Source organism: Ciconia boyciana, chromosome 5 (genome assembly GCF_034638445.1).
Source record: "Ciconia boyciana chromosome 5, ASM3463844v1, whole genome shotgun sequence".
Lineage (NCBI taxonomy): Eukaryota > Metazoa > Chordata > Aves > Ciconiiformes > Ciconiidae > Ciconia > Ciconia boyciana.
In genome coordinates this window covers 12,457,936-12,484,745 of record NC_132938.1, presented here as the reverse complement: position 1 = coordinate 12,484,745, position 26,810 = coordinate 12,457,936, and the positions used below count along the sequence as shown (strand labels likewise).

Here is a 26,810-nt window from a genome sequence, read left to right as displayed (position 1 = left end):
TTACATAAGTCATAGAAACAGTGGATCAGCTCCATCTTGCTCAGATTACAGAAAATGTTTGAGGGACAATTTTTTTTCCTCAAAGTTAGAATCAGTTTCTTAATCAGTCCTTAAATTGTTTTAAGATGCATTTCAATTTTGATGTGATGGGAGCAAGGGTACAGTACTGGGAAATTATACAGTAGCATTATACCTGTTAGCTTTGCATCTGATTTATTCTCTGAGATACTGGTTCAGATACTTGTCTCATAAATTGCCACAGTTCTCTATTTCCCTGAAAGACAGTAGCCTGCATCATCGGAGAGCCCTCTTTTTAGCTACTAACTGAAGTGCAACCAGACTGTGTATTACCGCTCTTTGGCTAGAATCCATCAAAATGTATATTTCTTTCACTTATTTGAAGGTTTATGTAGTTCTCCCTTCTCGCATTTCTGAAATTCCTTATAAAATCGATCATTATACTTTACAATGATTATTGCTCATCTTTGTTAAATGCACAATTTAATGCTACTCTAGCAACACAAACCAGTACAAACGAGGAGAAAAGGATCTTACTGCATCTTAAAAAAAAAATAAATTACTCCAGTCTATTTAATTGTCTTAACCATGGAAAGAGTGAACTAGGGAATGGCTAGTCAATGTCTCCTCTGGAACAAGACTGAAGCTACCAGGTAGCAGGTTCAAAGATGCATCAAAGGAGGTGTGTTTTCATATGTGTACAGAGCTCTGAGGCTAACCTACAGCAGGATGTCGTGGATCCTAAAAATTTACAGTGCTTCAAGTGACCTAGAGAAACTTTAAGTCCAAAAAACAAAACCAGCAAACAAAAAGAAACCCTTTCCACTATTTAATATTAATGCCCACACATCTGGCAAAGGCCGTTCCCAAGCTGTAAATTGCTCTGTGCTAGGAGGGTATTCTTGGAAAGTACCACTAGCTGCTTGCCTGGCTTTCACACTCTAAATGGAGGATACCGGCCACTGTAGATAGATGTGCCTAAACCAGACAGGCCTTTAGTCTCACTCAGTGTGGTCAGCCCTGAGCTCTTAATTCCTCTGTAAATTAACCTCACTGGAACTGTTGGTACAATTGGCAAGAAAAAATCAGATTAAAACTTGATGCACTGTATGTTGTAGGTATGTGTTAAAGAACAGATATCTCGTATAGGTAAAATCCTGGATGACTTTTTTGTCCTTAATACATAGCATTTTAACATACATGTTACCTAGTGAGAAATTATGCTCAAGTCTAGTAATTGTAATTAAAATATTGTTTGTGATTTTTTAGGAGCTCTCTGCCAGACTGCTGTCTATTCATAGCGATCAAGATCTAATAGTGGTGACTTTTAAAACTTTTGAAGAAATATGGAAGTTTCTAACCTACCACTCGCTGGGTAAAGCTGTTTCACCATACCACAGTTTGATATGCTTTTTTTATTCCTCTGCACACAATTTCTGATTGACTGGGAACTTGTTGAACAGGATTTTTATATTCTTTGTATTAACTCTTAATAGTAGTAAGTAATGTTCCTGAACTGGGTACTAGTGATAGGGCTGGAGAGACCCTCCAACCTCCAGGAGAACCTGCCTTTGTCCCACCGCAGATAACAGCTATCGTTCCTGGCAGATTGTCTTGTCTAAATTAGATACTCCAGAATCAGATCATATCTTCTTTCTAAGCAGTCTATTCCAGTCCAGGTGGTTTTGTCCTAAAGTCTAACCTGTGCTGCAACTTAAATGCTTTTACAGCTTTTTCTGCTCACTGTAGACATGTTGAGGTTACTCCTCTTTCTTTGCACCATGCTAATACCTATTTAGAGACTTCTAACCCACGCTTCCACTCAGTGTTGTTTTCACTAGGAAAATCAACCCTAATTCCTATAATCCTTCTTCACAGAGTGTATTTTCTAGACCTCTGATCATGCTTTCCACTGGACTCTTCTAGTTGTTCCACACCTTTCCTAGATAGTAGTGAGCAAACTAGGCAGATTTGGTAAGGCCTCAGAGGAAATATCAAGTAAAACAAAGGTTGCTTCATATGCTTTGCATGCTTCAGTTCTGTTTCTAAATCTGAGCATGCCTTTTGTAACCATACAATTCCATTGATCTGAGTTCCATTTTTAATATCCTATAACTTCACAGGTCTTTTCTGAAAAATAGCATTTGAATCAGATCTTTGTCTCCATTTTGTTCACCTGATTTTTTTTCTTCTGTGTATGGAAAGCCTGTGTGCGCATTACTATTGAATTTGCCTGTTTCCATCAGACCAATTTAAAATAATGAATTTTATTTTTGATTTCATGTTTGCTATTTACCTGCTATTTTGTATTTTTAAATGCTCCTTAGAGAACTAGAAAAAATACCATTTCAATCCAATTTTGCAGAGAAAGCACAAGAAGATGAAGTTTCTTCTTAGGCAAGGCTGTGGCTAGCAGGGAATTGATTCAGCATCTTCCAAACAGCAGAGTAGCACCTTAATGGCTAATATGCCCACCTTTCCTCTTCATCATAGCTTTTTGCACAAAGGATTTGCTAATGTATTAACGTTGACCCTTTGAGTAATAATCTACTATCTATACCATGCTGATTATGATACACCAATCCAGATCTCCCTGTAACTATCATATAGCTTTGAGGGCTAAGTCGTAATGTAAGGAGTCCCACTTTCCAAGAGCAAACACTACCTTCTTGTGATTTACGTGACTCTGGTACGCAGCATCTCTGTCCCAAAGAAATTCCAGGAATCTGATACCCAGGCACAGTATCGGCATAAACTGGCACAGCTGAATCAGGCAACAGAAATTTATAAAGAGATTATTTTTGGAGATTACTTCCAGTCATCTGTTAAGTGGTGCTAAGCACCTGTTGCTCAAATCTTGCTAGTGATTACCTCTTTCAGACTCCAAACCTTTCAAATATAGCTAAACGATGAGGAACCCTCGTAAAGGGAGGACATGGTTTGCCTTTTGAGCAGAATTAGGCACAGAAAAGTTGTGTGCCTTTTAGGTGTAGTTTGTGAGAGCTAAGCATTAAAAGTAGCTGTAATGCATGTGAATTAATGGATGTAATTTTGCCAATACTATGTAGTAAAATTAGTTATACATTGTGGGTTAAGCAGTAATGGAGTTATCTGAATGCCTACCCCAGTCTCTGACTTTCTGAAAGGTTATTTTCTTGTATAAAACTGAAACTGCAAAGAAAACAAATTGGATTTTTTTTCCCTAGGTTTTATAAATCATTGCATGGAGAATTTATTCCTAGATCAATCTTTCTGGCTCTGTTCTCAAGAGGAGGAAGAAACAGGCATTGAAGTCTGTATAAATGAAAAATCATTAAATTTGATGTACAGAAGCCTGCTAGTACAGGAAGGTAAGGAAGACTGTACATGCTAAGGCTAAATTTAAAGAAGCACCTTCCTTTAAAATTCTAAAATCAAATATTAAGACCTATTCAAATACCTAATGAAGTTGAAATTTAAATCTATTCACTCCAAATACACCGGAAAGAGAAGAGAAAGGAACAAACACAGATTGGGTTCAGTAGGATCACAGGGGGATCAGAGAAATTCATGTGCAACTGGTCCATAATGGATCCATAAGGATTAGGGCGGGATGTACATTCCAACTTGCTTAATATTATTGCAGATCCTGAAGATGTACAGGATAGGGATTACAGATAGTTGCCAGGCTCATGCGCTTCTCCTAAATAGCATCACTTGCTGCCACCATCAGAGACAGAATGACAGGCTAGATGGAGTGTTGATTACTGCAATAGGAACATGCAAAATGTTGCAGCAGAAGAAGATTCTACACTGCATTGAACACCTCAGCTCTGCATTTTTTTCTTTAAAGAGAAACAAGACAGAGTATGAATGTCTGACAATCAGAAAGAAAATTCTTGTGAAATCTCAGATTTTCAATCTCTAATTGAATATTACTGATGCTCTTAAAGCTAGTTTTAAAGCTTGTATGACCTTAAAACATTACATAAAATGACATCTGCTCCACTGCTTTCCTTTTAGGGGTATTTTTTGTTTTATGTCCTGACAATCTGATAAGAAAGATAATGGCTACAGACAATGAAATAAACACTTATTTTGAGACTGGGGCTTTTACTGAAGATGTAACAGATGTATCTGTGGATGGTGACGTGACTGTGCTGTCTAATGCTTCTCCAGAGCCATTGATCCCTTTTCATCAGTAGGTACCCGACTCTAGCTACCTATTTCATACGCATCTGTTTCACATGTACACATGTCTGCTTAGACATAGGTGTCTCTAAATGGTAGCTTGCTATGGAACACCCAACGTCTATTAACACTGAGAACAAATGCTCTATTTCCTTCCATACTACACAACTGTAATTAATCCAGATGCCTGCAGAGCAGCATTTAAAGATGGTTTACCATCTTGTGAGTTAATACTGCTTTCTTCCCTGAGTCTGAAAGAAAATCTATTAACATTTCTAGAATAACATAAAGTGAGAATTTTCACTTTTCAGGATGCTTGAAAATATGGATAGTAACAAGTGGGATGCTTGGGAATGTGGGTGATAACAGGCTAGCAGTGGTTTTACTCAACACTATTGACAGGAGCCATCCACCTCCTTAGTGCAGTTTGTTTCAAGTTCATGTCCAAGCTCAATTGCTATAAAGTCAAAATTACATCAATGGACTTACTTCAGGAATTGCCAGAAAATCATTCATTCTTGGTGCTCTTAGGAAAAATTCCAGCTTTTTAACTACTATTGACCTTGGGCAGGGAGAAATAGCATGACTTTCTCAGTTAGGTTGGTTTGACTGAAGTAACACTCCTTTTACTACCACTATTACTCAAAACATAGCTCTGGTGGAAGTGTAAGGACAGTGCTGAAATTGAAAGATAATTGTGGGAGGGGTGCATCTGTTTTCAAATGGATTGAAAATATCACTGTTATTGTCACAACATTTAGTGAAGTGTCTTATACACTAACTTCAATTTCTTTTTCTACTTTCAGATGGTTTCTTAAAGGATATTCTAATCCTATTGATTTTACATACAAAACTGAATCTAAATCCATCAGGAAAGTTGGTAAGAAACTCCATTCAAACATCAGCATTAAAAAAACCCCCAAATTTATTCTATGCTTTTGTTAGGACAGACTCTAAAGGGCTCAATAACTTTTTTCCATTGTATTAGGATGGGAAAGCAGCTTTCAAAATTACATTGCAGTAAAGTTAGTGAGAGCGTAAATCTCTGCCTAAATTGAGTTAAACTCTAAAGGCTTCTCTCCCTGTTTTCCTCCTAAATACTCTATTAAGTAGATGCACAAAGTAGTAAAGAGTAATTAAGTTGAGGATGCCTCTGTAGATTTGATGACAAAGTTTAAAATAAGAAAATGCACCAATGTAATTATCGTGGATCTTTCACACGTGTATCGCTTTATCTAATACTGCCAGAGAAATAAATCTTATACAGATGGTCTGAGGTTAGAGAGTAAATATGGCTTATTTTCTACCATACGTGTCAGTTTTAATACTGTATTGACTGGTATGTAACTGCATATTTATCCAATAGGGATTTTATTAGTTGGTTCACATGTTTTTACTCCGGTCCAAGTTCAGAGCCCTTTATAAGAGGGAAAGTAGGGACTTAAAACATTTATTTTTGCTGCTTCATGATGGAATTTGCTAGAATTTTGAAAACATTTTAGACTTTGCTTTCTCATGGCTGGGAAATTAGGATTTTTATGATGTTATTTACAATTCTAATTGCTCAGACCAAACCGATTAGGCTTGGATGCTTTAAACCTTACCACATCAGATGTGCAACTCACAAGTTCCAGGAACGTCTTTTGCTAAATATGTTCTTCTGCTGAGTTGCTATTCTATTAGTGTATTTGTATTGTTAAATTACTTTATCTGCAAATATTATTTATCTCCTTATTACACAGCAACGGGATCCTGTCTAGCTGTGATGAATTATGAAAGTATTGTGTTGGAAGAGATGAGTTTCCAGGAAGGGGACAAAATTGAGATTCTCGGCTACTTCATTGAATGCATGGAATGGTTTCTTGGAAGACATGTGTTTACTGGCCAAATAGGTTTTGTGAAGACAAGTCATGTTAAACTGGACTTAGGTAAAAATAAGTAAGTGATATGTATTTAACTCATAAGCAAAGAGACAGTCTCTTGAGCTTTAAAATGCTGAATGTTAAACTCTGGTTTGGTTTTTTAGGGTTTTGTTTGTTTGGTTTTTTAAATGAGAATTGTCATAGTGTGTATCAGTCAAAACAAATGCAAAGAAACTGGAATACGAAGTCTGCTTAAATGTTGGAAAATGTTATCAGCCTTTAGCAGAAAAGGGAAAAGGGGTTGCTGTAGTTAGACCTGGTTCAGTCTCTATTCTTTGGATCACAAGATCCAAGAAGTTTTACTATTGCAGAAGATTCCATTTTTACTGGTCTTTCAAGATCTATGTTAAAGCATCCAAGTTCTGTTTTTGCTAGTACCCTCAACCACAGGCCTTAATTTATTTCAAATGTGGCTCCTCTTAAAAATAATTACTCATAATGCAGAAAGAAACCCGTAAAAAGTGTGCATTTCAGTGTGCATTGGCACCATGTAAATAGGCTGCTCATATTAATAGGTCTGGACTGTTTGCATGCTGAAACAAGGAGTTCTTAAATGTTGTTTGCAGGTCCATCTGATGTGCAACTTTAAGCTTCTATTAGAATACCAATACCATAATGTACTTAAAAGATTTGTGCTTTTAATAAATTCTCTCATAAAAAATGCTACACCATGACACAGATAGACATAAAATTTACCCTGATAGGGCAGAAACTGTTAGCTGCAATCATACCTATTATCAGTTTATATGCATGTTTATAAACATGACTGATACTAATTTTGAACACAACAGGACCTCTAGCGTAAACACTGTATTAGTTTCTCTAATGAGCTCCAATTTCACTGATGCAATGAGCTCCTCAAGCCAAATCTGTTTTCAGGAGACACCTTCAAAGTTGCTCCTTTCTTTGTTAGACCACAAGGCCTGGATTTTCTTGAAGCAGAAGAGCTATCTTTTTTTTCAAAGGAAAAAAATTTTGAAGAAATGATACATTTGTTGAAACAAACCTCCATCACAGATGTTTGCTCTGTGTATCGAATAGGTAAGTATGAGTAGTACTCCTTTTTACTGCACAAGATACATGTGCAGTTACTATATTCCTGTTATAACTGATTTTTTTTTCTATTTCAATGAGATTCCAGCCTTTACACCTACTTTGAAATATCTTGGTATTCAGTTTGATCATAGATATGGCATGTAAAAATCCTTTATATCATCTTTGCTACTTTCCTGCTGATGAAGACTTTTCCCAGCAGAACATTTACAAATCTTCTTGTGTCCTTTTTTTGAGTGAATTAAACAGCAGGGTTTTAAAAACTCCATTATCAAGCTGAACAGATCTTCAAGCTTTCAAATGTCAGAGTGCTGCATTATAAAAGGCAGTATGTTCACCCAAATACTGCTGGCTTTTCATTCATCTTAGGAAAGGTGGCATAATAATTATTGACAGCTAATGCAAACATACACCTCTTCATGCTTGATTTAACTTTCAAAGGTATAGAAAAATAGCAAAATCTATTCATACAAAGAAAAAAATATACTTATAGCTACATCATCTCTGATACAGCTGTTATTTCTCTAAATGCTCATGCTTTACATAAGCCCCAGTTATCCCAGTTAGTTTCACCTTCACAGACTTAGTGTAAGGTAGTGTAATATAATTGTCTTGCTGAACTGAACAGGAGCAGCAATTTCTTATCCCACCACAGGCTGTTCTGTGGTGATGCGTATGCTTGTCAAATATCTAACAAAGTTTTATCTCCATTAGTGGCATCCTAAGAGACAGGCCTGTAGGCTCCAATTGGAAAGGAGCAGGTGTGTAGGTTTGACTCGGGTGCATGGGTTTAATTCTGCAAATCGGGGTGTGTGTGAACAATAACTAAGGTGTGTCAGACCTGAGTTGCAAAATACAACTTATGTCAATGTGCAAAATGACTTCACATCTCGCCTTCCTTGCTCGAATGAAAAGCCAGGGAACAAAAGCTCAGACCTCTATTAGTTCCTGAAACAATCTCATGGGCTTAATGGACATACTGCTATTTTTGCCTGTTGCACATTTTTCACCACATCTCATCTCCTCCCTAATCTTTACAAGTGCCAACTTCTTTTCACATCTTCCCCAGCTGATAGTACCATCTTTACCACTTTTTTCTTAAACTGCACAATTGACCGACATAACTTGACTTACCCAGAGCAAGTGTTTTCAATATTCACCTGATGTTTTGTTGTGTGATCTGAGTAAATGCGTCTTCGATTCCTTCCATCTACATCAATCTAATGAGAAGTATTTACTTATGAGCACTTCCCCATTAGATATTCAGAGCATTAAGTTACGACTATTGTAAACATCTGTGGCATTTGTCCACCAAAGTCAGGAAAGCATTCAAAGAAAGGAGATCCAGAACTAGACAGTCAGTGAGAGTTATTCTTAAAGGCTAGTAAAATAGCTTTCCATCAGCTTAAACAGACCTAGTTCTGTGAGCCTCTGCTTTTAGATATACCCTTCATATGCTCAGTACCACCTACATTGCATCTAGTGTATGAAAGACTGAATATAATCCTGAAATGCAGCATGACAACTGAAATACTTTGAGAAATTTCTACACAAAATGGTAATTCTTAAATGTTCTGTAGATGTGCATGTTAAACACTTAAAAACCAGATCTATAGTAGTAATGCCTACAGAATTTAGATACACCTTTTAAAAGAAAAGATAATAGAGGGATTTTTCATCTGCATGCTATTGGAATGGCCACAAAAGTCTGACACTTTTATCTACACTAACTACCCTAAATAATTATCCCCGCCCCAGGAGTGATGCTAAAACATATTTTAGTAATATTAAGGGCTTTTTGTTACCTCATTTTAGGGGCAGGTTGTGGTGAATGATTGTATCTGTGCTACTCACTTGTATTTTAATGCAGCGGGGATGCATCCCTCATGCAGAACAGGTTGGCTTTAATTCTAACTGCGATACGCAGATGTCTCCCCACCTTACTGAGCAGTGGTAGGTGCATGATGATAACTATGTAGAAAGCAGTGAATTGTATCAGCAGGAGAGTGAGTCCCTAGTATCTGTTAGCTTTGGGTCAGACTTAGAAATTTCTTATCTTCTAAATTTCCAGGACACATCCAATTCTTCTGACATAAATAATTCTGAACTAAAAAATAGCCGTATTTTAGGATACTTAAAACTAAAAAAGAACTAAGATACCAAAACTAACATGATTCTCTTCTTTCTTACAGACCAATTAGAAGAACCAGAACTTCAGAAAGCTCATGAATGTGGTAATACTTCATATGCATACAACTTTTACATAGAATTAATGTGATTTCTGATATTTTTGGTATCTTTGCCAGCTTTTCTTTCTAATGTCTCTTCACATTCTAACTTTCTTCTCTCATTGTTTGCTTTCCTAGGTTTTGCTGTAACACCTTCTCACTAGGTTTTGCTGTAAGACATTGTGGGTTTTCACTGATATCGGATGTCTCTCCTCACCCTTGCTATCCAATTGCAAACTGTATGGCTTATTTTTCCTGCTGTGACGCAAACACATGCAGCACCCCCCGACACCCCCCCATGTTGTTTAACAGGGCAAAATACTGTTTACGGGGCACCTGGCAAGTGCTGACTTTGAATTCCAGCAGATTTCCATCTGCTAGAAAACTTCATCCCATAATTATATTTCCCAAAGGAGATATTTTGATGAGGATGCAGAATTATTTCCCTTTGGCATTTAGTTGCTAAGCTGTCACTATCATTACTTGTATTGTACTACATATTTCTAAATACCAATCTTTATATTTATGATTCTGCTGAACAGTTTCAGAAATGAGATTCTAAGGAAACCAAGCTCTAAATCTGCAACTTCAATAAGCTCCTGTTGATATGCAGCTGTAAGCTTTACACTGACTATGACTGCAGACGACATCCCTAGTCCCTGCTCTATTACCTTGGCTGGATAACAGTGGGAGGACTAAAGAAATGATGGCATGTCGGTCTTTTTTACATTTGTAAGATATTCAACAATGTCAGTACTAGGAGAATTTAGAACAGTAACCGCATCAATCACCACAAACTTGGTAATTTTGAGAAAGTTAATCTATGCCAGCAGAGAATCAGGGTTGGTATTTGATTGAAAGAACAAATCTTATTACACATTACACAGGCATGGCTGGCCTGTTTGAATTAATGTTGGACTTCAGTTGGATTAGTGTTGGATCAGGCACAGGGCCTGGCAAGGCAAGCGTACTGATCAGCAACCTGCTTACATGTGGCAAGTCCTGTTTATCCCCGCTCTTCCAGTCTCCCATACTTGTTCCTCCCCGATCCTTCTTGATCTCTCTCTTTCCCCACCTTTGGCTTGTCTCCTAGACATACTGTTAAGAAAGTTCAGTATGTTTACATAATGTTTTCCTAAAGTATCTTCCACTGATAAATAGTTTTGTTGGTCTATCAAAGATCTTTGTGTTCATGCACACGTGAAGTTGTGATCTGTAACTTATTTTTGAATTTCAGAAATACCATATTCACATTCTAGCACAGGATCCACTAGCAAGAATGGCAAGATAGAAGAATTCCTGAAGAACTTCAAGAATTTGGAGGTCACTCAGGCAGGAGAGCCAACTACTGAAGGAAAGGATTCTGCTAGCTCTCCAAATACAGAAATCTTTCCTCCACCTGCAGGACCTTGCTTCCACGTACATCAAGACGATATTCAAGCATTTGACATCTTTGAGTCATTGTTACTCTTCTTAAATAGGAAAGAGTATGAGAGAAATTTCAAAAACCTGTATGATTTCTCTTATCCATTTATCAATAGCATGTTTTATGGGTTTTCAGGAGAAGAACAACTGGTTAGCTTTTTTACATTAGCAAGGGAAGCAGCAAAGAAAGCAGGTATGTCCTGGGCACTAGCAAGGCTATGCTTTCTCTTAGGCAGGCTCAGTGTTAAAAAGCTGAAGTTTTCCCAAGCTCGGGTGTATTTTGAGGAAGCATTGGGAGCAGTAGCTGGAGGGTTTAGTGACTTGTACTTCGTAATTGCTCTTTATACAAATCTAACGGTCATCTACTTGACACAGAAGAACAAAGAAAAATGCGCTCATGTTTTTGACAAGGCTACATCTCTTCTCATGGGAATTCCCAACTATATTTGCAGTGCTGACCTGGAGTCAGATATTCTAAAGTATGCTCTGAAGAGGACAATTTTGAGCCAGAACAAACATGCAGAGGCAAGGGCGTGCTTTCTACTGGCAAAACATTACAGTGCACGCAAACAGCATGAAGAGGCACTACCATTCTTGGAAAGGTTTCAGCTGTTGCTTAATGACTTGCGTTTACAAAACAACTTATCAAACAACTGTTATTTCAAACTAGCAGAGTCCTACAATGAAAAGTGTTTGCCGCACATTGTATTAAGTTGCATAAAGGTCGCCTCTTTCCAGAGCTCCAGTACTTCAATGGATTCCTTGAAAAGGATTGATTTAGTCATCAAAAATGCTCCCAAGCTTTACGGCCTGAGAAAACTCAGACAAGTGCTCCCATCCCAAATTGCACCTTACCTCATACAAGCACTTTCCTCTGTGTTTACTAATGAGCAGCCAGGGCTATGCAGCACTATCTATCTTAGCTTAGCAAAACTGTACAGCCACCACAAACGGTATGGAAAAGCCATTGTTTACATGATGAAAGCACTGGACTCTGATGTTTCTGCGAAGCCAGAGGAAACTATTAACTATTTGGCTTCACTTGCTTGGTTATACATTCTTTACAGGCAATATGATGTGGCTTTAGCCATTTTAAATGCTGTTGTAGACTCTTCATGGAGCAATCCTCAACAACTAGGCATCGCTTATAATATGCTTGCTATTGCTTTGAAAAGAACAAACAATACAAAAGAAGCTGCTGAGAGCTACTACAAAGCACTGCGTCTTTCAGAAGAGACCAATATGACCCATAACCAAGCTGTAGCCCTGGCTAATTTTGGGACACTCTGCCTGCATGCAGCAGCCAGCAAGCTGGCAGAACATTATTATATCAGGGCAGTGAAGCTATTCTCCAAACTTCCAAGCATGGACTGTGGCCAAGACTTTATCCAAGTCCTCCTTCAGCTGGGATGTTACTATGTTGGTGGAACTCAAAGAGAAAAAGGAAGGTTTTATTATGAATGGGCTTTTTTAGTTGCAATGGAGACAAGTCATCTGGAAAGTAAGTACGGTTTTTGTTTGTGTTTTTTTTCTCTCAAAGTTATGAAATGTACCCTGTTTGGGAATGTTGGTTACATAGGTATGTTATAGTTGTTTCTAGGTATGTTATAGTTGTTCCTTAAACAACATTTTATGTCCAGTTATGTGATAGGTATCGAAGTGATTGAAATCTTTGCTCTGTCCCATAATGGTGGAGAAATAAATATATGTTGGCTTGCTCTTCTGGTGGCACTTAGGTTTGTCAGAAATAAGAGAAAATGAAATGTTAAGAAAAAACTAAATAACTTAATTGGTAAAAAGTCTAGAGATTTCTGTGTTCAATAATATCTACAATAGTTATTATATCATTGGTAGTACAAACAGCAAGGTCTGAAAACAATGGTAATCTGGATTACTTTTGCATGAAATAGTTGTATGTAGAAGGCCTATGCTTTATTTATTCTTGCTACCATGATTAAGGCAGCTTATACAGGTAAGGTGACTGTTTTATATTTTATTTTGGAGATCAAGTTTGAAGTAACCTCTAACTTTGGGGTGAAGAAACTGGCAGTGGAATCTTTTTGTTATGACTCTTATACTGTGATTCATTGACTGTTCTGAATTTGTGAAACAGTAAGAATGAATTATTTTAAAACTAATGTAACTTTAATTTTAAAATATAGATTCATATTAGTATTTCCAATCTATTCTCCTAGGTCAACTACAAGCAATTGAACTGCTGTGTCAGTTCTACAGTACAGTTGTTCCCAATGAGGCTCAGTGTGTCATCTACAATGAATATCAACTATCTTTAGCTAGAAAGATGTCCAACAAAGTTCTGGAGGGACAAATTCTGGAAACCATTAGTCAGCTCTATTTGTCTTTAGGAACAGAAAGGTAAGACATGCTGAATGACTTTGCTTTTATTCTGATTGTAACTTTTCTGTCATGCTGAAGGATCTTAATTTTTGCAACAGCTGAATATGACTGATTTTTTTCACTCTGCTTTGCCAATACACTTTATTAGAATTGAAGGGTCCAGTACTAGTGGAGAGTGGAGACTTTTCTTAGTCCCTTTTTTTTTAAAGTAACTATCATCTCTCAAAGGAGACAAGATGTTCAGTAGGGATTAGCACCACTTCAAGAGCCAAATTATATTTAAAATCTATGTAAATATGTTTAAAAAGTATTATATGTTATGCAACTCTTGATGACTGCTATAGCTCTAGGATTATTGCTGGCAGGTGACTGGTTTGCAGTGACAGATTTTTACAAGACAGTTTTTCCATTAGAAACCAAATGACATATTCCAAGCAGGTCAGACATCAAATTGTCTCTATGTAAGTGTTTCTCTTTGAGGAAAGGCTTTTTCTTAAAACTTATATAAGCACAAACCCTATGTGCAAAACTGCATAGTGTCAGTCTTCAGCAATTTCTATACTGCTCTTATTTTCAGAATACCATTTTTTTTTGCTTTGCTTTATTGCAAAAAACAGACTGCACAAGTCAATTTATAGTGACTAACAGGTGCTGGGGAAACTTACAGGTTTCTCTAGACAATTTTTAAAAGGCTTTCTAAGGCAGCTTTGATTTTTTTATTTTTATATTGATTTTTTTGATTTTTTTTTTTTTTATTTTCTCTTACTGTATCTCACTTCAGGGAGTCACTTTAGATGCAGGTATTTTCAAGCATGCCTCAGTAAGGATGGAAAAAATATCCTCAGTTGTGGGAAGAGTAGATGCTTATTTTAGCTTTAAGTGGCTGCAGTCCAAGCATCTAACTTTCCTAATATGTCACCTGATTTATTTTGCTTTGTTCACTGCTGTTTAATGAGATAGTTGGTGAAAATCCTTTGGAGAGGCTGAAGACAAAGGAATTGGTTAAGATTTCAAACTACCTGGAATTTGCAGAAGGATTTCACTAGCTGGAGAAGCTGCTGCTTTGTGTGCATGTAGTACATGGAATTTATCATAGAATCATAAAATATCTCAAGTTGGAAGGAACCCATAAGGATCATCGAGTCCAACTCCCTGCTCCTTGCCTAGAAGCCTGGTTCCCAAATAATGTCGGCTGTGTAAACTTAGCAGACTACTGGATAATAGCACATACTCAATATGATATTAGACCATACTATCACTGTATTCTTTGAGTTAACAGTCCCAAGTAACAAGGATATGTGTCTACGACGAAGTAACGAAAACAGTGACATCCTTGGTGTCACCATCTCCATCGTAGATTACTGTGGCCGTGCCAGGGGACACGGCCTGACCCGTTCCAGCTGCTGTGCTGGGTTGTGGATTGGTATATGCTTCTGTCTGCTGTAAAGCAAAAACTCTGAAGGAGGGATGGAAGTGGCATTCAGTAATTGGGCTGAGTCGGACTACTTTAACTACCTTGCCTTTCCTCATGTTAGTAGCTTGTTAGCAAAGAAGAGAAGACTGAAATGTCAGGCTTGTTCAGTGGCTCTTTACTTCCTCTCATGAGTATAAAAGGAGTGACAGGTCTCTTCAATTTCTGTAAGAATCAGGAAGTGGTAAAAACATTTTTTGTTCCCCCTCAGATGAGATACCTTGTTGAGACAGAACTGAAGTCTTGATAGCGTGAAATACTAGGGACCGTATTACGTAGATTCATTTTGGATCTTTTTGGAGGTCTAAGTAGGCTGTTCTAAAGATGCACTGCATAAAAATTCACTGTAACTGCGCAGTTCATGTTATTTTAATATGTTTGTGTCTTGTGCTTGGAGGAAAATGCACCAGGTCAAGGTGATGGGAGTCTATCACAAGACAGAGAAGGACTTAAGGAAGTCTGGGGCTTCTATGTCTGGTACAAAGCACTGTAAGCTCAATCTGACAGGTCTTTCTAATGGAAAGTATGACCACTCTTCTGAGAGCACAGTGCCCTTACACTTCAAGAAAATTGCACTGCCCAGTGATCTGATAATTTAGGTGCTTCTAGAACTGACCATGTCTCGTCCATCCCCCTCCAAGACTTTCTACAAATGCTGATTAGTTTGAATTGTGCTTAAGTCTGAGGCCTAGGTGATATTTAGAAAAAAAAATACTTACAGACACAATTTCTTTGAGGTTTGTAGGAAAAAGCCATAAATTATAATCATAAATTATAATCATTTATGAGGAAAGATTTTTCCACCTGTCACTAGCCTGAGGTGTAGGGGAAGGATACATCTAAAATAAACTATCCTGAAATAATATGATGTGGTAACAATCTAACAGGAAACATAGATTGAACAAAAAAAAAAGGAAGAAAAAGACCAAATTTGCTAGTTACTAATGGAATATAGCTGAGAATTTATAATTGTGCACTGAATAGAGGAAACAGATTTTTTTTTTTTACATTAACATAAAGCTTTTTTCATTATGAAGAAAAACATTCCCAATTCTGAAGAACCCCTCAGTGATTAGCAGCTTTTCTGTTTCAGGGCTTACAGGTCAGCTCTGGAATATACCAAAAGAAGCCTTGGAATATTTATAGATCTCCAGACAAAAGAGAAAGAGGCATATGCTTGGCTACGGGCAGGAAAGATATATTACGTTCTGAGGCAGAATGAGCTTGTGGATCTTTATATTCAGGTATGTTGTCAACACTTAAGGCATGCACATGTTGTCAACATGGTGCAGGTGGCATGGTAAGAGAGTAAGTAATTCGATGTAATGATCCCAGAGATTTTGTGAACTGATGTTCTGAACATATTGTAACACCATTTATCTAATGCTTAACAGCTGAAAGTATCAGCATTTTCTGGTGGCACTACATTTTAATCTGTTGCTTGACTCTGGAAAGATTTTGGGCAGTGACCTTTCTTAGTGCCTGCTCTATTTTAAATTCTGTGTGTGTATTCATCGTCTACCAGCTCTACAGCACCACAGCAATTAAACCATGTATGCATGCTACATGCTGGTGGATAACAGATAATAATCCTCTTGGCATGCTGGCTTGTGGGCCAGATCCCCAGGAAAACAGAGAGTAGCTTTTTCAGGAAGCATTTCCAAAGCCTCTAAAGCTTTCCTTCTGTGGCTGTGCATAGCACGGCACGGAGCCAGCTGGAGCTGCTGCTGCCTTTGCAAGGAGGCAAGTGGCTCTCACACCTCGGACCCCCTGCAACCTACTGGGACCTGCTGCTGCTTCTACTGCTGGGCTAACACAGACTGAAAGATGACCTGAAATGGGGATCTAGCCCTTGTGGCTGCTGAAGCTGGATGATCTGGGGTCTTTCTCAGAGCTGCACTGCAGCCCAGATCTGACTCTGTCAACTGTATGGCTTCTAGCCATTCGCCTAGGTATTTGGGGAATTAGTTTCTTGCTTTTGTAAAGGGGCTAAAAATACTTCTCTCCCGTTTTAAGGGGCCATGCTGCCTTGTAGTGCAGGATGTATACACAACCTGATACAGCAAGATCTGAGTCTTGGCTGCTGTGTGAGTGGTACCAAAACATGATCTCCAAATAAAATAAACACACATCTGTTGTTAAGATGTTTTGAACAAATTCTGCAAAGAAGCAGGAAAACATAGGAGACATATTCATGTTTAAAATGTACTCAGACACAATATGTGGGGCTACTTTATTTTTTTTCTCTCAATTAAGTTAGATTTTTGAATACTTACCAGGAAAATTGAATAAATGTGCTTACAGGAAGGGACTGTGTTATAGGCCTGTTATTTCTTCTACTAAATTATTTTAGCTGATAGCCCCCAAGTCAGTCACCTGGTTGTACAAAAGCCAAATCAGCATGTGGGATTACTTTCTCCATCTGCTTTCTTTCCTCCAAGAGGAGGAGTGGGCCAGGACATGCATGTGTATTCCATACTGTGCATGTATGGAACCTGCTATTTAGAGCAGAGTCAGTGCCTTTCCATGAGGAAAGACTCAAAGTAGGAATCTGTCCACTAAAAGGTTGACTGCTGTGCCAGTAATTTGTGCAAGTCATCACATCTTAACTTGCATGTAAAACAACTTCCAAAAAATATGATGCAATAGATTCCTTAGGTGCCTGAAGCCCAAATAGGCTGAAAAGGATTGCTGCACTTGTGCTTAAGTAGAGCTGGACAATTGAATGCAACTTAAACTGAAGATCCCCAAACCAAAGCAAGATTCTTCAGCTTGCTTCATGTGCAAGTCCCCTTTCTCATTACCAGGTATCCTATCAGTAACCGAGTGTCCTGGTATCCTTGCTTTGGGGAGGATGCATGCTGCCTTTCACAAAGTCCTTTTTGCTAACGTGGCGTATACTTATTTCAGAATAACAAGATAGCGGAGCTGCATTTATTTACAGAATTCACTTCACAGGCTTTTAAATCTGCACTGTTAGCAATATCTAACGTGCAATTACAATTTATTTCTATAAGTGCAATTTAATTCAAATTTAATATGGTGCAGCTATCAAATGCACTATTAGTTTTTAGAGCGCTGTGTGCTGACAAAGGTAGCAGAGTACTATTGCCAGAAAAAGGGAGACCATAACGCTAAGTGCCCAGGTCCTTATGTTCCTTCTTCAGCATCTGCCACTGGCCTGCTCAAAAACAGGGTACCAAAAAGACAGAGCATGGTCTCTTAAAATATAGCCTTTTCTATGTTTTAATGAGAGGCCTTAACAAGATCTTTTCAGCTGCTAATACTTACTATTTTTTCACCAAGAAGTAATGAAGATTTTCTTTCTTTCTTTCCCCATTCCTTGTTTTCTTTTCAGGTTGCTCAGGATGCTGCTCTTTACACAGGAGATCCAAATTTAGGAATGGAATTGTTTGAAGCTGCTGGAGACATATTTTTCAATGGTACTTGGGAAAAGGAGAAAGCAGTGACTTTCTACAGGGTTTGTGCAGTTTTTCTACTGCATCAATAGTTATGTACACTCCCATCACAGGTGTTCTACAAATGCTGAACCAAAAGTTTATAACCTATTGCAAACAGTTTATAACCTATTGCAGCGAGTACTTTGTGATGGTGTTAATAGATTTCACCTGTTGCAACTCCTGGGTGTAAGATATGCCTTATGCAAAGAGCAAAATAAAACCAGAAATTGCTTGATATGACATAAATGGAAGCCCATCAGTGCAAATCCTGGGGTTCAGCAGTATCTAAGCTGTTTTTATGCGTTTCAGGACAGGGCTCTTCCACTTGCTGTTAAGACTGGCAACAAAACCATCGAACTCAGATTATGCAATAAACTGGTGGAATTGCTGGTGAACCTGAAGGCTTATGAGGAAAGTCTGGAATATGCAAGAGCATCTCTTATGCTCAGTGTAAATTTAGGTAAGACCAATTTCAATTACAGCTGAATATTACTGATATCTCCAAAGTAAGGCAGAATTCTAAAAAGCTTTCTTCCTTTGAATTTAGTTAGATTTCTTGCCAGGATTTCATAATGATTATCACTGCTATTTTTGCTTTCATTCAGGAATGAACAACTTTATTGCTGTCTCTTCTAGCTCAGGCTCATATGGAAAACCTTTGGTAGAGCACAGAATTAAGCCTGGGATTGCAAGTCCAAATTGAGTGTTCTCACAGCTAAGCTGTAATAGTAACGAATAATATTGCCCCAAGAGGCTTTTGAGTGTCATATTTCTTTCAGATTTGCTCATAGGCTTGCTGGTGAACTGACCTAGGAAAAAGTAGTCAAAAATGATAGGGCTAGTTTCCAAAATTGCTATTCTTCAAATGTGAGAGCTGTTCAGCTGATTAAGAACCCTCTCACTCCTCCATACACACACAGACAAGGTCATTTTTATCAGTCTGAAAATCATCTTTTTGTCATAACTTTTGATGTAAAGTGTGTACTGGGAGGGGCAAGGGAGTCTTTAATCCCATTAGCTACTATACTTCCAAAATAATCTATTTGTATTCTTTGTAAGTATGCACAGGGTGTGTATATCTATACATGAGAGATATGAATGTAGTTATTTCTTAAGAGGATCCCAGACACTGTCAAATCCTACACTGGGAAATTCAGGAATTCTGTGGGATTTTTCTTAAAGGACTGGTTTTGGCCATGTATCTCTTGAGCAAAATTAGTTTTATTCAGTAGAAGATTAGCAAATACCATATAGAAGTAAAACAAAAAATAGCATAGATGTATTCTGGTTTGAGACAATTTGACTACTCTGTCTCTTTGGTTTTATCCTGACTCATACATTATCTCATTAGGAAATCAGCTAAATGAACGAATAGCTTACCATCGGCTGGCTGCCATCCATCATCATTTGGGTCACTGTGAACTAGCTGAACACTTTTATTTAAAGGCCTTGTCCCTCTGTTCCTCTCCAATGGAGTCTGAGGAGGAAACACTGTATTACGTCAAGGTGTACTTGACCTTAGGAGACATTATATTCTATGACCTTAAGGTAAGAAATACAAAAAAAACTGCTGCAGAAAATCCTTACACTGAGTAATGTTTCATAACATCAGGTTTTACCACATTCTGTTTTTATGCATTTAGAATGTAAATAATAAAGTGGGAAAACCTACTGAAGTTCAGAATCTATATTATTCTCATTTGATATCTAATAAACTGAGCTTGGATGTCCTCTTACACTGGTTGTACTGTAGAGGGTACCATCTTTGTCTCTCATTTCAGGATCCCTTTGATGCAGCAGGCTATTATCATTTGGCACTTGCTGCTGCCATGGACCTGGGCAATAAAAAAGCTCAACTGAAGATTTACACAAGACTTGCAATTATCTACCATAACTTCCTTGTGGATCGGGAAAAGTCTCTCTTCTTCTATCAAAAGGCAAGAACTTTTGCAACAGAGCTGAACATTAGGAGAATAAATCTAGCTCCTGATCAGTGTTATAAGAGTTCATAAGAATCTTTGGAAAATGCAGTCTAACAACTATAGAAGTACCTACAGTAATATTGCACTGGCTTTGTACAAGGATGCAGAATACATTCAATGTCTCATTATGCATGTGCTGTAAGCTGGAGCTCAGCATCCCAGACTAAATTACCAGTTTATATGCCAGTGAACTACACTTCATTGTCTCCAAGATATACAGTCTTGTACTTGTTTAAGGATCAGCCTGTGAACTAAGACCAAAACCCAACAGTCTTTTTTTTTAAACTAAATTTTTCTTTGCTAGCTGTTTCTGCCTCGCTGGATACTGGAAAATGATCAATGCATAGATGCAATGAAAAATATTTAATAAAGTGTTATAGAGAAAAAAACACTATACAAACTGTGGCTTTCTTTGCATGACCTAGTTCTTGTATGACCTAGCTCTATTGTATTTACTTGATATCATAAAAATATGTGCACAAGCATGTTAGGTGGGGTATTTGAGAATTCAGTTCCCTAGACATCAACCCTCATTTTCTACCAAATTCACCTACTGCAGTACTTAGAGGCACTAGTTAAGATTTATCTTCCAATTCCTGAAAACACTTATGTACATGTTGTAAGAACTTACTGGTTTCCAGAACTGAGGTCTCTTGTAATATGTAAGTTGTAGCTTTGTGGCTTTCAGTGGTCATGTGAAGGCCCTCTTTTCAAAGACAAATTATCTGTTTTTTTTAACTGACCTTTTCAGAATGGTCAGTATTGTCTGCAATGACTTATTACAGCATTTCCTACTGTCTTACATATAATTACATTATGTTCAGAAAAATGTACTACTTCACTTTAGTTGCAAAAATTCTAGATTGCTAATTTTGATAGTTCTAAATGTTTGTGCCTCAAAATATTTTCATACCAAAGCTATGGTAGAAATGACATGTTAGATCATGCTGCATATTTTGAGAAGGAATGTCAATGTCTTAAAGTCTGATAATCTTGCAATTAAATACTCAGATACATTTTGAAAGGATGCCTTTTCATTCTCTGTAACAACTTCATACAGAAACTGCTAGTTTATTTTTAAGAGACATTACAAAGAATGGAAGTGTCTTTGGAAGAGGCACACAGTCTCAGAAACCAGCTAGGGGTTATTGGCTACATATTATATTTTATTTGCTTACACTGTCAAACGTGGGGAAAGGTGCAAAAAAACTTTTTTTTTTTTTTCTGGTCTGTGTAGAACCAAAGCAACTCTCATTGCTTTGGTTCTTCGCCTAAGAATCTTTCTTTTCCTAAAATCTGTCATTCACAGCGCACTCTGAACACTTTCCATATATACATTCAGGTATCTGACTTTTGTTGTCTTTTTGACCTTGCGAATTCTTCATCAGTTTTTTGACTTCTTCCCTAGAGGGAGAGAGAATAATTATATACAATCTAGATAGACTGACACTTAGGATACTTTCCAGGGAGGTGGGAAGTGCATCTTCTTCCTTGGTGAGTGCTGTAAGCACTAGTCTATAGAACAGATAGTTGTCACTATTGTGATAATTGTGACCTGTCAATTACCTTGAAGAGAAGATTTGATGACTTAGGTAGACAAGGTAACTCTCTGCAGCCCTGCACTTGGCTCAAAAGTGCAGAAATTGAAGTGGGGCTTCGGCTCTATACCTTTGAGCTTAAACACTTTTGTATTTGCTATTTCTAGAAGGATCCTTGCACAGTAAGCATTTTTGTTTGTTTTTCTTTTTTGACACTGTAAAGAGAACTTAAGTGCTCGCATGTTTTCAGTTTCATGCTGAGGATTAGATGGCTAAAACTAACGAACATGATAGTGCCTTGCTTGTATCATTAAATATATCTCAGCACTTTGCTTTTAAAAACTAAAAAAGCTTTATGTTGGGTAGTGAATCAGACCTCCAATGTCTTGATTGTAGAAATGTGTGTACTGCTCAAAGCAATTCTGCACACAATTTTTTTTGGGGGCACTCACAATCAGACTCGAACTAAGCATTAAAGTTGAAAGTTTTACTGTTCAAGTGTCTTAGGAACTTACCTTCAAGACTCAGATTCAGACTGGTGTTGTATTGTCCTACTAAGCATGGGAAATTAATTATCCCATATTCTCTTCCTTGTCTTGACCTGAAAACTCAACAGAAGTCCTGTATGATCTCTGCAGAGCTGGGGAAAATTGTGCATGTTGCTCTCTGTTCATTAACTTGCTTTTCAGCACTTGGCAGTCTATTTTCCTTTTCATTTGGCTTTCAGACTAGATAAATTTATAACCTCTCTCTGGTTGTGATTGCTGTAATCACAGGCAGTCTCTTTGTGTTCTGGGAAGGGAAGCTGCACTTCCTAATCTAGAACTCAATTCCGCTGATAAGACCTATCTTCTTTCTTGCATTGCTACTTCATCTTGTTGCCCTGCTTCCACAGAATTTTTGCTTTCATAGCAATTCAGTCCTTTATTATTAATTCACCCTCTAATGTTAAATTGTGCTTGGGCAGTGTATAGCACACTGAATTTCCTGGGCGTTCCCTTCAAGCCAGTTGAAAAAAATGTATCCAGCTTTTGAAAAGGCAGTACCTGAATTCTCTCCTTGCTCTGATGACACAGGAATTCTGTGTTTTCCTACTCAGTGTGGTTAAAGTGAGTCATAGGTATAGGATTTCAAAGAACTGCATTCCTATTAGATATATATATGGCATTTTAGGTTTTTAAAAACTGCTTCAAAACCTGTTAGACCTTTAAATATATCTTTTTCTACAGGAAGCACGATGTCATTTTATGATTCTGCGATAACAAATGCAATGCACTTGGACAGCAAAGTTGGCATTTTCAAATTCTGGGAGGAACTAAATCTGGGCTAAAGCATTTTACTGTTAAGTTCTGTTCCATTTGATCAGGAGTGTGGGATTCATCTTCCCTTCAGGAGATGCCTGTCAGATGGCCCTACTCTCTTTAGCATCAGAGAATGGTCAACTGTCTACAATGCAGAATACTATAGATGGGTGAGACGAATCTTACCTGGTGTGCTTCCTGGTGCAAGTCTTTAGAAATGGAAGTCTGACTATTTGAGATATTATAAAACTCTGTTTTCCCATAGCTGTTATGCAAATGATCAATTTTGGCTAGGTAACTGGTAGAACATTCTTCTAGTTTAATGAAGCAAAAAGGCAGAACAGCGTGGAGTCTAGATGCTTCCTAGATAGGGTATAAAAGGATACTTCTGCAGAATCTCTTCTGTTAGAAAAGACAGTGAGGGATGGGATGTTTGAATCATAAATCAAAAAAAGACATAGGAAGCAGATGTAGGTGCAGAGGGCTTCTAACCAGAACTAGTTATATAGCTAGTCAATAGCAAAAGTTTGATACTCTTAATGAGCCAAAAAAGCCCTGCTGAGCTGTTAAAAGCTCTGCAGGCACTGACGCACTGTAGGTATTTCTGCTTGATTTGAAATAGCAAGGTTCTGCTTCCAGGAAGGCATGAATTGGTGCCTGTGAGCAGCTACATATCTAGAACCCTGTCAGACAGAGCACCAGATACTTGTGCTGGTTTCTCACCCAGGAATGACATATGTTGCCAAGTGTCACCCCTTCATTTTGTTAAAATGGGATTACAGAGAAGGGAATGGTAGTGATGCTAACATGGTATGGAATACTTAATTACTGGAAAGGGTGACCTCAACCCCTGTGCTTTCCTCAGCCCGTAGAAGCTCACATTTCTGAAGAGGAAAACACAGAGTATCCATCTCTCCTGATTAGATAAAAAGGCTTGCCAAACTCTGCAAGCTCTCTCGGTGTGTGTAAAAGCAAGTGCAGCCCTGTCCTCTCAAGACTAAGGATTCACTTTGGAGTAAAGGAAGGCTGGGCTCCATCACCCATGCTGTGAAAGGCTTGCATGAAGCACCTCTGCATAAAATACAGTCTCTGGAGTGGAAACTGGCACACAGGATTCCTGGTCCTTGGGTACCCATGAGTCTCTTTTTTTTACTAGAGTAAGAGCTCCACTGCTTTCTCATGTCCCCATTTTTTGTAACTTTGGCCTCCTCAGAGAAGTTAAGCCTGCTTTATGTTGGTTTTTTTAGGGCCTAATCCATTCAATCTTAACACTATCTTTTGCAGGACAAGCTGTAGAGCTTGCCAGCCACGAGAGCCTCTAGCCACGCGGTGGCACTCTCTAGCTTTGCATAGGTGGCCTCCGCTCTAGGTTAAGAAAGCAATTCAGAAACCTGAAAAAGTAGCACACTGTTCCTCTATTATGCTTCCTTTCCAAGTAAAATCTAATACCGCTTCTAATACAAAAAGAAAAAAACCAAAACAAACACAAACCCTTCAAAAATGATGCCCTAGATCCTAGCTAGGGCTTCAAGCCCCTTTACTAGGACAAGAGAAACACAGATCTTCCCCAGACAAGCATCTGTGTGCTCTGTCGCAAAGGAAATACACTCTAAGCAAGCAATGGAGCCCTTGCAGGAAGCAAAAAGAGTTGAAGATAATAATTCTAAGCTACTTTGAAATGCTTAAAGTTCTGATAACTGACTTGTCCACAGACAACCTAGAGAAAGTTGGCTGCTCTGAGGTAGTACACAGCATTATTTGGTAACAGGAAAACTGGAGTGCAAACATGGAATACTGTGAAACAGGAAACCTAGTAAATGAAGTTAGAGGCAGGCACACGCTGAAAACTATTGGTGTTAGTTTAAAATGGTCAACTTTTGACAGCTACTTGTTTTTTCAAGAGAAATGCTATATGAATTGCTTTGTATGAGCCTGGTGCTCATACACTGCTAGTACTCTAGGCAGTGACATTCAAATTATTTAACCTACAGAGCAAACCACTTTTTCTGAAAATGTACCAAAGATATTAGCAGAGTTAGCAGCCATTTTCCCACTTAATATAAATTGCCTGCCTGGTGTTATTGTCTGCTGATGTGCTAAGGAGATGTTCCTCTAAATATTTTGCTTCTAATGCTTCTCTGCCTTCATTTTGTCATTTCAGATAACGAAGGGAAGGAAAATGATGTTTAATTTCCCAGAATGTTTATCTCTATCTGGCACTTTAATCACTGAGTGGCAGGTTAAGTTGCCTGTGCAGTGCACTGACATACTAAATGGATTGTATCTTTGCATGAAAAGGCAAAATAAACAAGATCACTCTGACTTACAATATCATAAAACTTATACGCCATTTAGATGCTGAATTACTTTAGAGAGTTTTGTGCTGGGAAACTCTTGAAAATTTTCAGCAGGTGCTTTTCCTGATGTAGCAGATGTACAAAATCTGCTCAAAGTACCCTTTCTTTGCCAAGTCAACAGGAGGGAATCTCACCATTGCACAGAAAATATTTCATTTTTTGAAAGTTGGAATGAGTATGATAAATGGAGCATTTTTGCTTTTCTAAAAATAACATGGATTCTTTCTGAATGTTTCCTGAAGTATATCTAACATCCCTGCTGGTGTTAGATACTTGTGTTTTATTAGTCAGGTTATAAACTGGGGGAGAGAGAAACTTCTCAAGAGCCAATCCATTCCCAAACCGGGGAAAGACTTTATCAAGAATTACGGACCATTATCCACCTGCTCATATTTTGCTGAAAGTGCAGATACATTTCTGTGTGCCTGCCTTTTCTAATATATGCCATAGTTACATGTTTGAGACACAACACACCTGTTTCTTTCTCTCCCTTGAGAAGGAGATCTAGCACAGTACCAGTGTACCTGGACACTTTTTGCAATATCAGAAAGCAATAGCATATAGGTATTAGGACATACAAGGAAGCACCGAAGAAGTCACTGAAAGTGAACTTGAACCAAAACATTGCCTCCTTCTCTGGAGTTCTTGTACATTTTGGCCTTTGATCATGAATAAACAGGGCTGGGGGATGTTTTTAGGAGAATTGGGGGCTCAGGTCTAGTGAAGTACTGAACCCCCAAGTTAATTTCTGCATTTTTCCATAATTTGTTTTTAGTAATTCATATCCATTTAATAACATACAAAAATTTCCAAATACACGTACACTGTTGTTGTTCAGTGGCAATGCAGCAAAGTATCCATATTTGCTTGAAATTCAAATGTAAATTAATTACTTTTAGTCTACTTTCCTTTTAAAGAGTATCTTCAGCCCTCAACAACCTATTGTTTACTGAAGCAATTTTATTCTCCATTCAGAATAGAATTACTGAACCATCGTTGTAAAATGTGGTAAGGATGTTTTGTCTCATGTTTTCAAAATTGATGTTAGTACTAACTATGCAGAAGCATCCAAATTATAAAGAAACAGGATAGTAAAATAAGTACATCCACTCTATCTATGAAACTATTCCCTAGAAACTATTACTTTTTGAATTTTTAATTCTTGGCATAATTCTGTACTTATTTCTTTGGTAGCTTAAAGTGATATGCACTGCAATTTTCTTGAAATCCTGAAGCTTTGTCTCATATTGGCCAAGACTTACATAGTATAAAGACTTAGTTAAAATTCATGCACTCTTGTACCGATGAACTGAACTCAAGAGAAAACACTTGCAAATTGCTTACTAAGTAATCTGAAAAGTGTTTTTCTTTTATGCTCTGTTGTAGGTCTGTCAATTATACACTGCATAAAAGTTCTTTTTTCTGTTCTTCCTGCATACCAAAGATAACAATAGTCTTACAAGCAAATATACAGCTGAGTAAATATGTTGTTCACCATGAAGTAATGATAATTATATGACTATAAT

The 26,810-nt window shown here is 37.7% G+C and overlaps 1 protein-coding gene across 1 annotated transcript in view; it reads left to right on the top strand.

The window, feature by feature from the left end:
* SH3TC1 (SH3 domain and tetratricopeptide repeats 1) overlaps positions 1-20,118 on the top strand; it is a 32,224-nt gene extending 12,106 nt beyond the window's left edge. The window contains exons 5-18 of the mRNA XM_072862387.1: positions 1,288-1,393; positions 3,225-3,368; positions 4,021-4,198; positions 4,995-5,094; positions 5,927-6,126; positions 7,024-7,151; positions 9,356-9,397; positions 10,629-12,317; positions 13,012-13,192; positions 15,739-15,889; positions 18,004-18,126; positions 18,416-18,566; positions 19,458-19,654; positions 19,888-20,118. Coding sequence (XP_072718488.1) covers positions 1,288-1,393; positions 3,225-3,368; positions 4,021-4,198; positions 4,995-5,094; positions 5,927-6,126; positions 7,024-7,151; positions 9,356-9,397; positions 10,629-12,317; positions 13,012-13,192; positions 15,739-15,889; positions 18,004-18,126; positions 18,416-18,566; positions 19,458-19,654; positions 19,888-20,118 — 3,621 coding nt within the window. The remainder of the gene's footprint in view (positions 1-1,287; positions 1,394-3,224; positions 3,369-4,020; positions 4,199-4,994; positions 5,095-5,926; positions 6,127-7,023; positions 7,152-9,355; positions 9,398-10,628; positions 12,318-13,011; positions 13,193-15,738; positions 15,890-18,003; positions 18,127-18,415; positions 18,567-19,457; positions 19,655-19,887) is intronic.
* Positions 20,119-26,810: the final 6,692 nt, after the last annotated feature.